The sequence below is a fragment of the Vipera berus genome (assembly GCF_964194415.1).
Source record: "Vipera berus genome assembly, chromosome: 1".
NCBI classification, from domain to species: Eukaryota; Metazoa; Chordata; class Lepidosauria; order Squamata; family Viperidae; genus Vipera; species Vipera berus.
This window is the reverse complement of record NC_138202.1, coordinates 65658270-65672511: the sequence shown is the minus strand read 5'-3', so window position 1 is coordinate 65672511 and position 14242 is coordinate 65658270. Positions and strand designations below refer to the sequence as shown.

Genomic DNA, 14242 nt, shown 5'->3' with positions numbered 1-14242 from the left:
CGGACAATCTCAGGGTCTTTAACCACTGAGCCATTGCCCACCCCCCATAAAATATCTATTAGGAATTAACATTTGAATCCTTCTTAAAATATACATTAGCCTTAAGATAGCATTCATTTGAATTATATTGATAGTTCAGTGAAAAAAAGAGTTAAAATCTAAATTAATAATGAGATCTCATATTGTCAATAGGATATCTTGTGCGGCATTTCTCAGGAGCACACCATTTCATCGTTCTAGCAAGTTGTGGATGATTTGTTAAAAAAAATTCAAAGGTGACAAGTATATTTCTAATAACAGATCACACTGAAAAAGCCTTGATTCATTATCTGGCCATTTTCATTTCTTTCGGATCTTAATTTATGACCTTTAGCATCAGGAATCAATGCTACCATTATTTTTCTGTGCTGTTTTATGATGAAATTATTTGTAGCTTCATTTTGATGGGGGGAACTTTTCCCTTATTTTCGCAGCCAGATGTACCTCCTTGCCTCACAGAAGAGCAACTTAATGCCCTTCTTGAAGACTGTATGCAGAGCCTAAGAAGAGGATGCAATCTTAATCTGACCAAATGTCAGGAAAATTCTGTCGAGAGGATGAGCCCTTGTAACACCTTGGAAGAAAACATGCCAGACTCTGGGAATGAAGTGTTAGATGATATTCAACCACTAGCAAATGAGGAAACGCTTGGAGATGAGTATAAAGATATATTTTCAATGGAAAATATAGACTCCTGCTGTAATCCCAGCAAGACATTTTTTGAATTTCCCATGTCAGAGAAAAAGGGTAATGAAGAAGACCAAGAGGAGGCAACAGACGCTGCCAATAGCTCTGAAGATGTCTCCATGTCAAAGGTTCTCAGTACAGACAAGATGAAAAAGCCTTTTTTGGGTGAACCTTTTTATTGTGTCAGCATGAACAATGAGCTTTCCACAGATGCCAGCATTCCTAGCATACCACTAAAAACCAGAGGAGGTGATGCTGCTAATAAACTTTTAGACTAAGCATTTGATTATGATTTTAAAAGCCCGAACAAGTCAAGCAGGATTTCATCAAACATATGCACTAATGTTTGATGGTTATGCTGATGGGGTGCAAAAGCACGGAATGATGTTGAGAATAGCAGAACATTTCAAAATACTTTCTGACATTTTTTAACTGACATAAATAGCAACAATACTACTTCTACATTTAAAAAGTACCAAAAATTATGTTTTTGTCAGTTAATGGTAAGGTGGGATAGGCATATGTTATGATTTAATAGGCAAGTATGCTCCTTCTGTTTTTTATTTTGATAAATTGTACAAAAATATCAGCTGATAATATTTTTAATATAAAAAGCTCAAAATCATAGAGAAGAGAATGTGTAACTGTTAACTTTACCTGGCAATAGTATTATGATAGATATATTTCCTGTTACAAACCAAAATAGTCTGGCAATCTTTCTTAATTATATAACCAAAACAATGCTGCTGTGACACAGAATTCTTAAATTTCAACCTACATAAAGATATGAATAACAGAATAAAAGAGTTGGAAGGGACCTTGGAGGTCTTCTAGTCCAACCCCCTGCTCAGGCAGGAAACCCTATACCATTTCAGACAAATGGCTGTCCAGTCTCTTCTTAAAAACTTCCAATGTTGGAGCATTCACACCTTCTGGAGGCAGGTTGTTCCACTGATTAATTGTTCTAACAGTCAGGAAATTTCTCCTTAGTTCTAGGTTTGCTTCTCTCCTTGATTAGTTTCCATCCATTGCTTCTTATCTAGCCTTCAGATGCTTTGCAGAATAGCTTGACACCCTCTTCTTTGTGGCAGCTCCTGAGATATTGGAACACTGCTATCATGGTCACCCCTAGATCTTCTTTTCATTAAATTGACATACACAATTCCAACAACCGTTCTTTATATGTTTTAGCCTCCAGTCTCCTGATCATCTTTGTTGCTCTTCTAGAGTCTCAACATCTTTTATACATCATGACGACCAAAACTGGATGCACTATTCCAAGTGTGGCCTTACGAAGGCATTATAAAGTGGTATTAACTCGTCACGTGATACTATTGAGCCACATACCATCTGTACCTGTGCATTTGGTTTTTCTTGCTTAAATGTAGAACCTTACTTTTTCCCACCACTGAATTTCATTTTGTTAAAATAATGACAAATTATTTTAAACATGCTACCAAGATTTTCATTTTTCTCTTCAAATACAGGCTTCTCATCTGCATCAGTTGCATTAATTGGAAGATTAGATTAGTCTGAATTTAATTTGAATACTAATATTTAATAGTGTTCTTAAACTTTGCTTAAGTGTATTCTTTTATCACACAACAATATTTCTTCTGCTCCTTGCTGGTCAATAAATAATTAATGTTGCTGTTGAAATAAGATGCTCTCTCTGAATCTGTTGCAACATCTGGTTGCTTTTTTGCTTGTAATATTTTGAAGTTAAATAACATTGGTACTGCATGAAGGAATTTAAATCAAATAAAAAATCAGAATATACTCATTTATCCATTTCAGTGGTAAATAGCAATATCTTTCTTACATTGCTGCTTTCCTTCCTTGCAGAACTTAGGTTGTATTTAGTGTTCACTAAATTCCACCTCATATTTTGCTAACATTTCATGACAAAATTTAGAATATAATGTCTATGGAGATTCTCAGCCATCAGATCATGGTTATCCCGAAGGTCCTTTTCAAAAGGCAACTGGATTTTCTTGGCTTTTTTCCTTGAAAATGTTTTGCTTTGTTAATATACTCTTCTTTCACCATTTCTTTTCTTTTTTTAAAATGTCAGTATGATTGGATTGTGGCTGGTCCATTGATTAAAATTGTGATTAAAATTAATGGATTAAATGCCACTAAACAAGGTGGTTTCTCTGAAACAATGCAGTTGTTGAAAAAAAGAATTGTATAAGATGGGGAAAAAAGTGTCATGGGATGGGAAGGGAGGGAGGGAGGTACATGGATAACAAAATAGTCTTAGTTGGCTCAGTCCATGTCTTCCTTGGTACTACTAATGTTAACTATGCCTCTTTGCCCTAATAAATACACTGGTCTCTATCTGTACCAAAATGGAGCCTAGAGTTATCCACAAAACGAAATTCAGTGGTGAAAAAAGGAAGGTTTTACATTTAGGCAAGAAAAACTAAATGTACAGGTATAGTATAGGTGGTATCTTGCTCAATTGTAGCAACTGTGAGAGGGATCTGGAGTCCTAGTGGACAATCACTTAAATATGAGCCAGGGGTGTGCTGCAGCTGCCAAAAAAGCCAACTCAGTGTTAGGCTGCATTACCAGAGGGATAGAATCAAGTTAACGTGAAGTATTAATACCACTTTACAATGCCTTGGTAAGGCCACACTTGGAATACTGCATCCAGTTTTGGTCACCACAATGTAAAAAAGACGTCGAGACTCTAGAAAGAGTACAGAGAAGAGCAACAAAGATGATTAGAGGACTGGAGGCTAAAATATATAAAGGTTGCTGGAATTGGGTATGTGTAGTTTAATGAAGAGAAGGATGAGGGCGGACATGATAGCAGTGTTCCAATATCTCAGGGGCTGCCTCAAAGCAGAGGGAGTCAAGCTATTCTCCAAAGCACCTGAAGGCAGGACAAGATGCAACGTATGGACACTAATCAAGGAGAGAAGCAACCACTCAGATCTATGGATTAAATACAAATTCTACCTGTGAACAGCAAGACTCATTCTTTCTATTCTTGAATGTAGATCTAATGGACGAGATTGATTTTAACTAATTCTTCACTTCCTTGGGAGCAGATTGAGCCATTGAAACTTTATTTATTTGGAAAATTAAGAATATTGTTAGGCTCACTGAGAGTTTTCAGCTTTCACTGAATTAAATAAAATTAAATATTTTTGTCTGGGTCTTGCATATTTTTTAAAGTAAGATTTCCAGCATGGTATGTAATAACCCTTAAATACCCAGTTAATAACAAATTATTAAGTGGTATTTAAGGGTTATTACAGACCATGCTGGAAATCTTACTTTAAAAAAATATGCAAGACCCAGACAAAAATATTTAATTTTATTAAGTGATAACAAATCAAATAATTTATTGTGTGAACAGATTTGCAATTAATCTCTCTGGGAAAAAGATTAAGAATGGAGGTCATTGCAATGTAATTTATGAAATGGGTCAAAGTACTTCTGGCTCCTGCAATATTGAATAGAGATCATATGAAAAGGAGTGATCTTACTAATGTCAGTATTGACTGCCAGAGGTTAAATAAGGTAGGTAGGTAGGTAAACTTTATTATGGTCTTTCATAGCACATGTACAAATATGCATATGTAGATAAAATTCCATACACAGTAGAATTGTGTAGCCCAGGGGAAGGCAACCTCGGCTCTTTTATGACTCATGGACTTCAACTCCCAGAATTCCTGAGCCAGCATGGCTCAGCTTGGAAACTTCTCCCTTTCCCCTCAGCATGGCTGACTCAGGAATTCTGTGAGTTGAACTCCATGAGTCATAAAAGAGCCGAGGTTGCCTACCCCTGGTGTAGCCTAACAAAATGTTGAGGTGGTAATGATGAGAGTTCTTGTGGGCAACAAAATTCAAAATTTATTCTTTCAAGCTGAATACTGAAGACCTTTCAATAATTCAAGAATGGTTTTATTTCTGTGCAGATGAGCTGAAAGATGAAGATGTGAATGAAGAGTAGTGTGCTATCAACCTAAACAATGTCGGTAAAATCTATTTCATTAATTCTTTGTGTATTGTTTCAGGAAAATTTGTCTCATAATTAATGTTTTTGTCTTCTTTTCATGTTGCAATAGGATTTCTAAATAAAGATCTCCTGATTAACTGCTTTCTGGGGATGACTTCTGTACATACAAATGTTTTACAGATCTAAAATTGCTAAGCTCCTCTATCTGCACATATATATCCCAGTTAGCTGTTAAGCTCCTCTATCTGCACATACATCAATATTTATATTGTTCAGCAAATTTATGTAAGCGACAATAATAGCACTTTCCTAACCATAAACTATATTTACAGTAAATATAACTAGAACTATTTTTATGCTTGTTCTATGCATTATGCTCTCATATTAAGGGCTCATATTGAACTCGGTGCATGTATCGTCATATGTTTGCCAGCATTTCTCCTGAATGTGCAATAATTTGTAAACATAAGTATCATTTGAATAAACATTTTGGGAGGTAGATGATTATCTGAAGCATTCAACAGTGAACACTCTGGATTTTTGCAAACAAAGCAAACATGCAAAGAATAATGTGAATATCATGCACAAACTATTGGCAGTTATTAATTTGTTTTTCTACATTTGGCTGTCTGATAACAATCATGTGGTCATCTATCCATTAGCAAACTGTTTTTCCTTAAAATCTGTAGCAAATGGAGATATCCAGTATCAATAAAGCGCAGGCATGTTATGGTTGTCTACAGAAATAGGTTGACATTTCCTTTTAATTTTGTTCTTTTGTGATTTTAACCAGTGTGAAACTTCTGATTCTAAAAATTACTGTGACTTTTCAACTTTGTTTTGAAAATGCATTGAAGTACATGGGAAGGGGTCTCAGTCACTGCCTAACAAACCAGGTTGGCCCAATAAACATAGTCATAGAGGAGAGCTGGGTGCAAGAGCTGCTAGCACATCCATCAAAAGGAAAACAATAAGCCAGATTTAGATTTGCTGGTATCACATGTCTTAAGAACATGGAGAGATTTTGGCAGATAGGAGAAGAGTACATGACTGTTTGCCTGAGTAGGAAATCAAGAAGCATAAACAAACTTGACTTTTTTCATTTGTACAAATAGATTACAGCAATGAGTTTAGCAATGGAATGTCCTAGGATGGTGCTGTGCTATTTTAATGGCAATAAATAATGAAGCAGACAAATGTTGATTATAATTCAGCTAAATTAGTACAATTGTTCAAGATAAGCTACAGTAATCAGGTCTCTCTGTCCTGGTTGGAACAACATGGAGGAAGGGCCTAGCAATTTGATGTCCACTTCTCTGGCAGTTCAGGTAAGTTTTTATGCAACATAGATCTTTCTTTTTACATATTTGCAAAGTTCTAAAAAAGCAGTAATAAATTAGATACAAGTCACTGTATTCTGATATTAGTTTGACAAAACATGTCATCTTATTAGCTAATATAGCTTTACTTTGTTTAGCAATGTATGCAAGGCATTACTCATAAACACCAGACATTCTGTTCTTAACCACAAATATTCCACAATTCAGACTTTTCTTATTAACCAGCTCACCATGCCAGGTTCCTGTTTTCTCAATTTTAGCGTCAGAATTCAATTCTTCTGAAAGAATTCAGTTTATAAATAAAAAATGTACCATTTGTGTTAATTAAATTAATTAATTAATGTAATTCAATAATTTGATTTATAATTTAGTTAAAGCAATTAAAATCTTAAAATTTAATATTAAAATATTTTAAAGTAACTTTTTGAGGCAGACCTGCCTTCATCCTCACCACTGAACCTATTCTGGATCAAGCTGATGTATTGTGATTAATCCCCTTGTTAAGACCTCTGCACTTGCTCTGTATAAACAGATGCTCTCACTGTTAACAGCCCTTTTCCAGATAGCAGAACTTGTGGAAACACCTTTTATCATCTAGAAATACCTTAATTTGCATGTAGAGTAGATTACAGCAGATGAGGTGCGTTAAGATGATATTTGGACAGTATTCCCAAGGTCAGAAGACGGTAATTACTCACAGCGTCTGCACGTGTGTCTGCCAGTTATGAAGGAGCACATGTGTGTCTCCAGGGAGCAAGAAGGAGGAAGTCCATCCCAGAAAAGGGGAGGGAAGAGGAAATACATCATAGGGTAGGAGGGGTCTGGCTGCCCACATTGTACTTTCCCCAAAATGGCCACGTGGTGGCAGCACAGAACCCTACAGCCTATGTTGTTGTTGTTAGTTGCAAAGTCGTGTCCGACCCATCGCGACCCCATGGACAACATTCCTCCAGGTCTTCCTGTCCTCTACAGCCTATAGTGTTCCCTATATTAATCAGGCCAATCTCAATGTGCATGTGTTCTTCTTCTACCCATGCTGGTCAGCTAAAAAATGTACAAGTCATTTTCATATCATCTGCAGCATATAGGTTGTTTGTTTGACCTGGGCTTGATACTAAGCCTCTCCTCAAATATCCACTAAGAGGACTCTGATTTTGAAATTTAATAAATTGAATAAAAGCATAAGTATTTCATCTTTTTTATTGAATCAGTCAAATAATGAAAAGGATACATATAACAAATTAGGATCAAAATGCTATGTAATATGCAAAACAATAAATCAATAAAATGTACACCAAGCTGCAATTTAAGGAAAAATTGATACAAGTGTTCTATAGGCTAAAAATGCTGAAAAGGGAAACTCCATCCAAAAAATTCTGTAAATAAAATTTGAATTAATATATTTAATATGTAATATATTTATTAGATATGATTCCAGAGGATTAAATTAAAAGCCCCACAATTTATTAAAGTATATTCAAACAATGATAAGAATCAATGGGGCACACCACCAGTTAAGGGAAACTTTGCCTTCAACACAGGATTGGGGGACTAATGTTGGAGAATACGTGGATACTGAAAAATTGACTGTATATATTCAGAGCAGAAGTCTAATCAATTCAAGCAGGAATTGTTCATTGAAAAGCAGCATATATGCAAGAACAAAACAAGTCCAGACCCACAGAATATGTTTTTTTTAAAGAAAAGGATAAATAGATTTTAAAAAAAATAATTAAAATGACCCAAATATTGCAGAAATGAGTAGTAATTGCAGGTGATTAAAGTGTAATAGAATTTAACATAGTTGTGCAGGCCATTTTGTAGAGGATCCTTGCCTTTGTACTCCCATTTTTGCCATAACATTTTTGCCATGTTGTTTCATTTTTCCCCCCAAGATTTCCCAATACATGTGCTGATGTAGCATCAAGATCAGCAGTAAAGCGAAGAAACACAGACTTTACTTTTGTGCATCATGCACCATAAAAGCATTGCAATTGCACATTTCAGTTTGCCTAGCATCATCAATACCAACCAGAGGTCATGATAGAACACTGAGTTCATGTTCATTTCACTTTTTGTGTCTGACAAATGTATGAGCCCACCCACATTTCTGGTCTGCGTGTTTTTCTTGCAGTGTACAGCAGCCTCTAGGCCAAAATGCTTATACTGATATATAAAGGCTTATATAACTAGGATATCTAGTCACTTTATCATTTTTATACCTGCCCAGCAATTAAAGTACAGCAGGGCCCTTCCTTTGGATGTGCTGCACTAGTTACATTTTGGCATTTGGCAATCTGAGAGGATACTTTTGAAACCCTTCCTATCCTGTTGCAAGAAGCACTGAATCTTTATAACTTTTGGCATTAACTAAACACCTCTGTTCATCAAGGCCTTTCTCTAACTCTACGGCATTATATCTTGCCATTATTTTATATTTTTTATTGTTTGAATAATTATAAAGTTTTGCTTTATTGTACCCACTTTGGAGTTAATTTGATAGAAATTAGGCTGCTTTAAAACTTTCTCTTAAGTTCTTGAAAAATCTTCTACATTTCACTTATAACCTGTATATTCACATGTAACCTTTATAACACATATAAAGAGATTCTAGTTGTGATTTGATTATCTTATGGTCTGAGCAGAGCAGCAGTTATTGATCCTATGACTCACAATCTCTTGCCGCATGACAGGAGTGCATTTTACAGCCCCAGAGACCCCAAAATCTGAGTGTGGTTTTTGAAGCCCTTCCAATGGCTGCCAACAAATTGTAAATTTTAATGTGATACAAAGGGAATATTATTACTCTTATGTTTATATAATTTCATTAGCATATTACTTTTAATTTACAACGGAGTTACAGATTTTTATACTGGTCATATTACTTCATTAAATATCTGAGAACTGCCTTGGTAAGAAAATGTTTAGGTATTCCTGCTATAATCCTGTATCTCTATTCCAGCCCAAAAGATGCTAGGTAGCATCAATCAATCCATTAATGAAATGGTCAAAGTGAATGACTTGCTTTGTTCCTGGAAATGCAGTGATGGGTAGTTCCATTTTATAATTAATGTGCTATTTTTCATGCTAGTTCTTGGATCTTTAAAAATTATACAAGTGTGCTATAGCCTTTAGGAGAGATCCAAATAAAAACAACTTTTGTTTTCTGTACTGTTGCACAGTTGCTAAATAAATAGGAATTATCAAGCAGTTTAAATTAAAAATACCATTCCAGCCTCAGTTTGCCATTATATTTAATTAATTCAGTTATTCTGCCCCTGGCCAGAAACATGTGCCATCACTTCAAACTCCTGTCTGCTCTCCTCTCAATAGTTTTAGGATTAGAACTGAAGATAGTTGCTCAGCAAATAAAGAGTAGTACAATTGCCCTTTCATCATCTTTGTTCTGCTGCTCATGTCTGCTAGCTGATAATTGCAATTACCCATCTTTCTAGTGTTCTTAATACTAAATGATATCAACAGCTTTTTCTTAATGCTAAATATTATCAACAGCTTTTTTCTTAATTCTAAATGAAATAAAAACAGGTTATTCAGAAGTTTTCAAATTCAAAAGGAACACAATCAGAATGAAACACAACATCTGGAGATAGATAGATAGATAGATAGATAGATAGATAGATAGATAGATAGATAGATAGATAGTAGATAGATAGATAGTAGATAGATAGATAGATAGATAGATAGATAGATAGATAGATAGATAGATAGATAGATAGATAGACAGAGACAGACAGACAGACAGACAGACGAAGGCAGAGAGAAAAGGTTGGACAGAAGTTGGAGAATGAACGGTAGAGGGCAAGTGTTTGTTCCTCAGCAGAGAAGAACAGACCAGGATGGCTTCCCTAGAAGTCCAGAGGCATGATAGCTCCACCCAAGACCCAAGATATTGAAGAGCTAGGAGATATCCAACTATTACCCAAACTAGGACTAGCACTAGCACTGATGTTACCTAGTTGAGATAATGAAATGTCTGCAAGAAAACAACCACTATTAGATGTGTGGATAAAAATTAAAACATTTAATTATATAGAAATCCCCAATCAGCTATCCCACAGGTCTGCAACCCGCGGCTCCGGAGCCTCATGCGGCTCTTTCAGCCGTCTCTTGCGGCTCCCAGTCCTCTGCCATGTGCAGTCCAAAAAAAAAAGTGGGACTAAAAAAGTTCAACCAATCAATTCAAATATGCAGGGTAGGTGCCTATCTCGCCTTGGCTCCACTCTTCAGTCAAACCCTGTTCTGCGCATGCACGCATGTACGCGCATGTGCACACATTTTTTGCGACTCCCAGTTTTTCCTTTTGTGAGGCAACCGGTTCCGAGTGGCTCTTTCACTGTTTCAGGTTGCTGACCCCTGGGCTATCCATATTAGAGATTTTCATGCACCCCAAATTCCTAAATTTAGGAAGTGTAATCACATATAAAGATCTCTTAGACGAAAATGGAGACCTGAAAACAAGAAAAAGACTATTAGAAGATGGTACAGAGTTGGAATGGTGGGCATACTTACAAATACAGTCACGATACAGAATAGACAAAAAAGAACCAGGGATAAAATTAGAGCATACACAATTAGATAAAATTCTTCTAGGAACAGAAGACCAAATGATAAAAAGATATATCAATATTTATTAGAACAGGATTTGTTAGAAGAACAGGTAGAAGAAACAATCTTAATCTGGAGTAAAAATTTTGGTTACAGTATTGACCTAGATAATTGGCAATCACTATGGGAAAGAAATAGGAGGTTAACGCTAGCCACCTCCTTTAAAGAGAATTTGTACAAGATATTTTATAGATGGCACCTTCCCCTTACAAGGTTAGTAAAAATAGATTTAAAAAATCTCACTGACATGCTGGAAATGCAGAAGGCTTCCAGGGACTTACTATCATATATGGTGGGAATGTTCAAAAGCGCAAAATTTTTGGCAGCGGATAAAAAATTGGTTGGAAGAAATATTACTACAAAAAATTGATTTAAAACCAGAAACCTTCTTATTAGGGATTATTAATGATAAACTCAGCAAAGCATCTTTCTACTTATTAGTGCATATTTTAACTGCAGCAAGATTGGCATATGCCCAAAAATGGAAAAGAAAGGAAACACCCACTGAAGAAGAAATAATAGATAAAATTTTATCCTGTGCCGAAATGGACAGGTTAACCCTAGAGATCAAAAATAAGAATGAAACAGAGAATTATGAAATTTGGCAAAATTTGTACAATTGGTTACAGATAAGGAGGATCACTGAGTTGACTATTGTTTGATTAGTTGATAATGTAAGGATTTCTTATTAGCACCTATATCAGGACACAACTGAAATATATGTAAATATAACGCTGATGATTGAAAGACAGTTTATTAAAAATTTACAGATGTTATATGTACAGTTTGTTATACTCTGTCCTGTCATAGAATGTATTTTAATTTTTTGTTCTTTCTGTAACATAAGGTAATACTAATAGTAGTGTTGTAGCTAGGGAAGTTGAATCATGTCCACTTTTGTTTTTAAATGTACATTTAATAAAATTTTCTTTAAAAAAAAGAAAAGAAAAGAAAACAACCATGTTCAGAGAACACCAGGGACTCCTCATTTCAATCCTGAACTACAAATATTCTCCTTTATTGGGAGATCCAACTAGTTGCAGGTGCCAGATTCACTCCAAGCCTTTGAGGGGATGGAGAGGATTGGTTTTTGGTAGAGAAGCTCTGGTTTTGGTGGGAAGAATGGGCAGAAGACCCCTGCCCCCATGCAGAAGCAGATGGTGCTTTGGCTGAATTGGAAAAAGGTCAAGCAATGCTGAACACATTCCAGTAATCCCAGTCCATTCCTTTCTTTTCTCGTTTTTTGTCAAAATCAGAAACGGGAGGAAGATGAAGAAAAAGGAGGAGGGAAATAGAGGTAGAGGGGAAAGGCAGATCTGGGAGGAAATTCAACACCAGCACTCTGTTGTTTAGCCTCTTATAAATCCCTGCTGAAAATAATTGTATATTAGTGTAAAAAGCATCCACTGTTGTATATTTCTTTGTCCATTATCACCCTGGCAAAGAAATGAACTCTGTCACACTGTAACACAGTTATAGAAAGTGTGCAAATTTGAAATTATGCTGACAAAATCACATTAGAGGAATGCTTTTTCCCGTCTGATGTACTCTACCTTCCCAGATTGTGTAACAGCAAATGTAACATTAAAGGTGTTTTGTAATGTCTGCATAACCCTTCTCACCCTTTTCTTTTATGCATTCTGTTCTTATTTTCTGTGGATAAATCACATGAGAGATAAAGTTATGATGGTTATGACGTGTGGAAAGTTTGCGAAGGTTTACCCAATAATGTTCAAAAGAAAATAAAATCCTGAACATTTACAATGATGCTTAAAAGTTTGAGAACCTTCTTGAATTTTCAATATTTCTGCATAAATATGACCTAAAACATGTATATACTGGTAGTTTCTGACTTACAACCATTCATTTAGTGACCATTCAAAGTTAAGTGCCGTGGTGGCGCAGTGGTTAGAAGGTGGCACTGCAGGCTACTTCTGCTGACTGCCTGCTGCCAGCAGTTCGGCAGTTCGATTCTCACTGGCTCAAGGTTGACTCAGCCTTCCATCCTTCCAAGATTAGTAAAATGAAGACCCAGATTGTTGGGGGCAACCTGCCGATTCTGTAAACCGCTTAGAGAGGGCAGTAAAGCATTATGAAGCGGTATATAAGTCTAAGTGCTATTGGTATTGATATAACGGCACTGAAAAATGTGATTTATGACTGTTTTTCACTCTTATCACCGTTGCAGCATCCCCATGGTCATGTGATCAAAATTCAGACACTTTTAACAACTGGCATATATTTATGATAGTTGCAGAGTCGCATATGATCCCCTTTTGTGACCATCTGACAAGCAAAGTCAATGGGGAAGCTAGTTTCATTTAACAATCATGTTACTAATTTAACCACTGCAGTAAACAACTGTGGCAAAAAAGGTTGTAAAATGGGTCAAAACTCATTTAACCACTGTCTTGCTTAGCACAGAAATTTTGGGCTAAATTGTGGTCATACGTCGAGGACCACCTGTACTGAAGAAAATGATCCAAAGTTACATATTTGGGTGTGGCTGAAGTATGGGAACCTTTGCTGTCAGTATAAATGGTGTACTGCACGTGGCAATGATAACTGCACGTAAACATTTCCAATAACTTAATCAATCCTTCACATTGGCTTAGAGGAAGTTTTAGCGCATTCCTCCTTACAGAACAGTTTCAGCTAAGGTTTTGGTGAACTTCTTTGCATGTACTGCCCACTTCAGTTTCTTCCCCAACATTTCTATAGGGTTAAGATCAAGACTTTGACTTGGCCATTCCAAAACATTAACTTTCTTCCGTTATAACCGTTCTTTGTACAATTTATGTGTTTGGGTCATTGCCTTGCTACAGTTATGTTATGTTATCTTGTGTTACGTTACTTTATTTATTTATTTATTTATTTATTTATTTATTTATTTATTTATTTATTTATTTATTTGTTTGTTTTTATAAACCGCCCTTCTCCCGAGGGACTCGGGGCGGTGTACAGAGTAAGGTAGGTAAACATAATGAAACAATACTGATGCTACGCTACGCTACGTTATTTATTTATTTTTTATTTTAATCCCATTTATATCCCGCCCTTCTCCGAAGACTCAGGGCGGCTTACAATTTAAGCACAAACCAATGTGCTTAGCAATAGCCTTCATTCTATGTATATGCCTGCTTATTAGGGCTTTCGCCCCGCCCCCCAAGCGGCATTATTACAAAGTCAGCTTATTGCCCCCAAAAATCTGTGTCCTCATTTTACCTACCTCGGAAGGATGGAAGGCTGAGTCAACCTTGAGCCTGGTGGGATGCGAACCTGCACTAATTGCAGGCAGCTGGTGTTACTTAAGGAGGCGTTAGCCCACTGCTCCACCAAGGCTCTTATGTTATATTTTGTTGTTATTGGTTTATGTACAAATTCTACACCACAGAAGGTCCTGCACTGATACAATAGCTGTAATTAGTATATGGAACAAACAGTGATCTTATATATACACAATACCATTGTTACAAACATGGGGCTTTGTTTTGAGAGGAGTTGGCCTCAATTAAAAGCATAAGACTGGTATTAACATGGGTATAACATGCTGGTAGGAAAACAACAAAGGGACAAT

At 36.1% G+C, this 14242-nt stretch overlaps 1 protein-coding gene across 1 annotated transcript in view; it reads left to right on the top strand.

Moving 5' to 3' along the window:
* FSIP1 (fibrous sheath interacting protein 1) overlaps positions 1-4693 on the top strand; it is a gene marked incomplete at both ends in the record, with an annotated part of 49743 nt that extends 45050 nt beyond the window's left edge. Inside the window, 2 exons of the mRNA XM_081334944.1 lie at positions 474-975; positions 4659-4693. Of these exons, the coding sequence (XP_081191070.1) occupies positions 474-975; positions 4659-4693 (537 nt within the window). The remainder of the gene's footprint in view (positions 1-473; positions 976-4658) is intronic.
* Positions 4694-14242: the final 9549 nt, after the last annotated feature.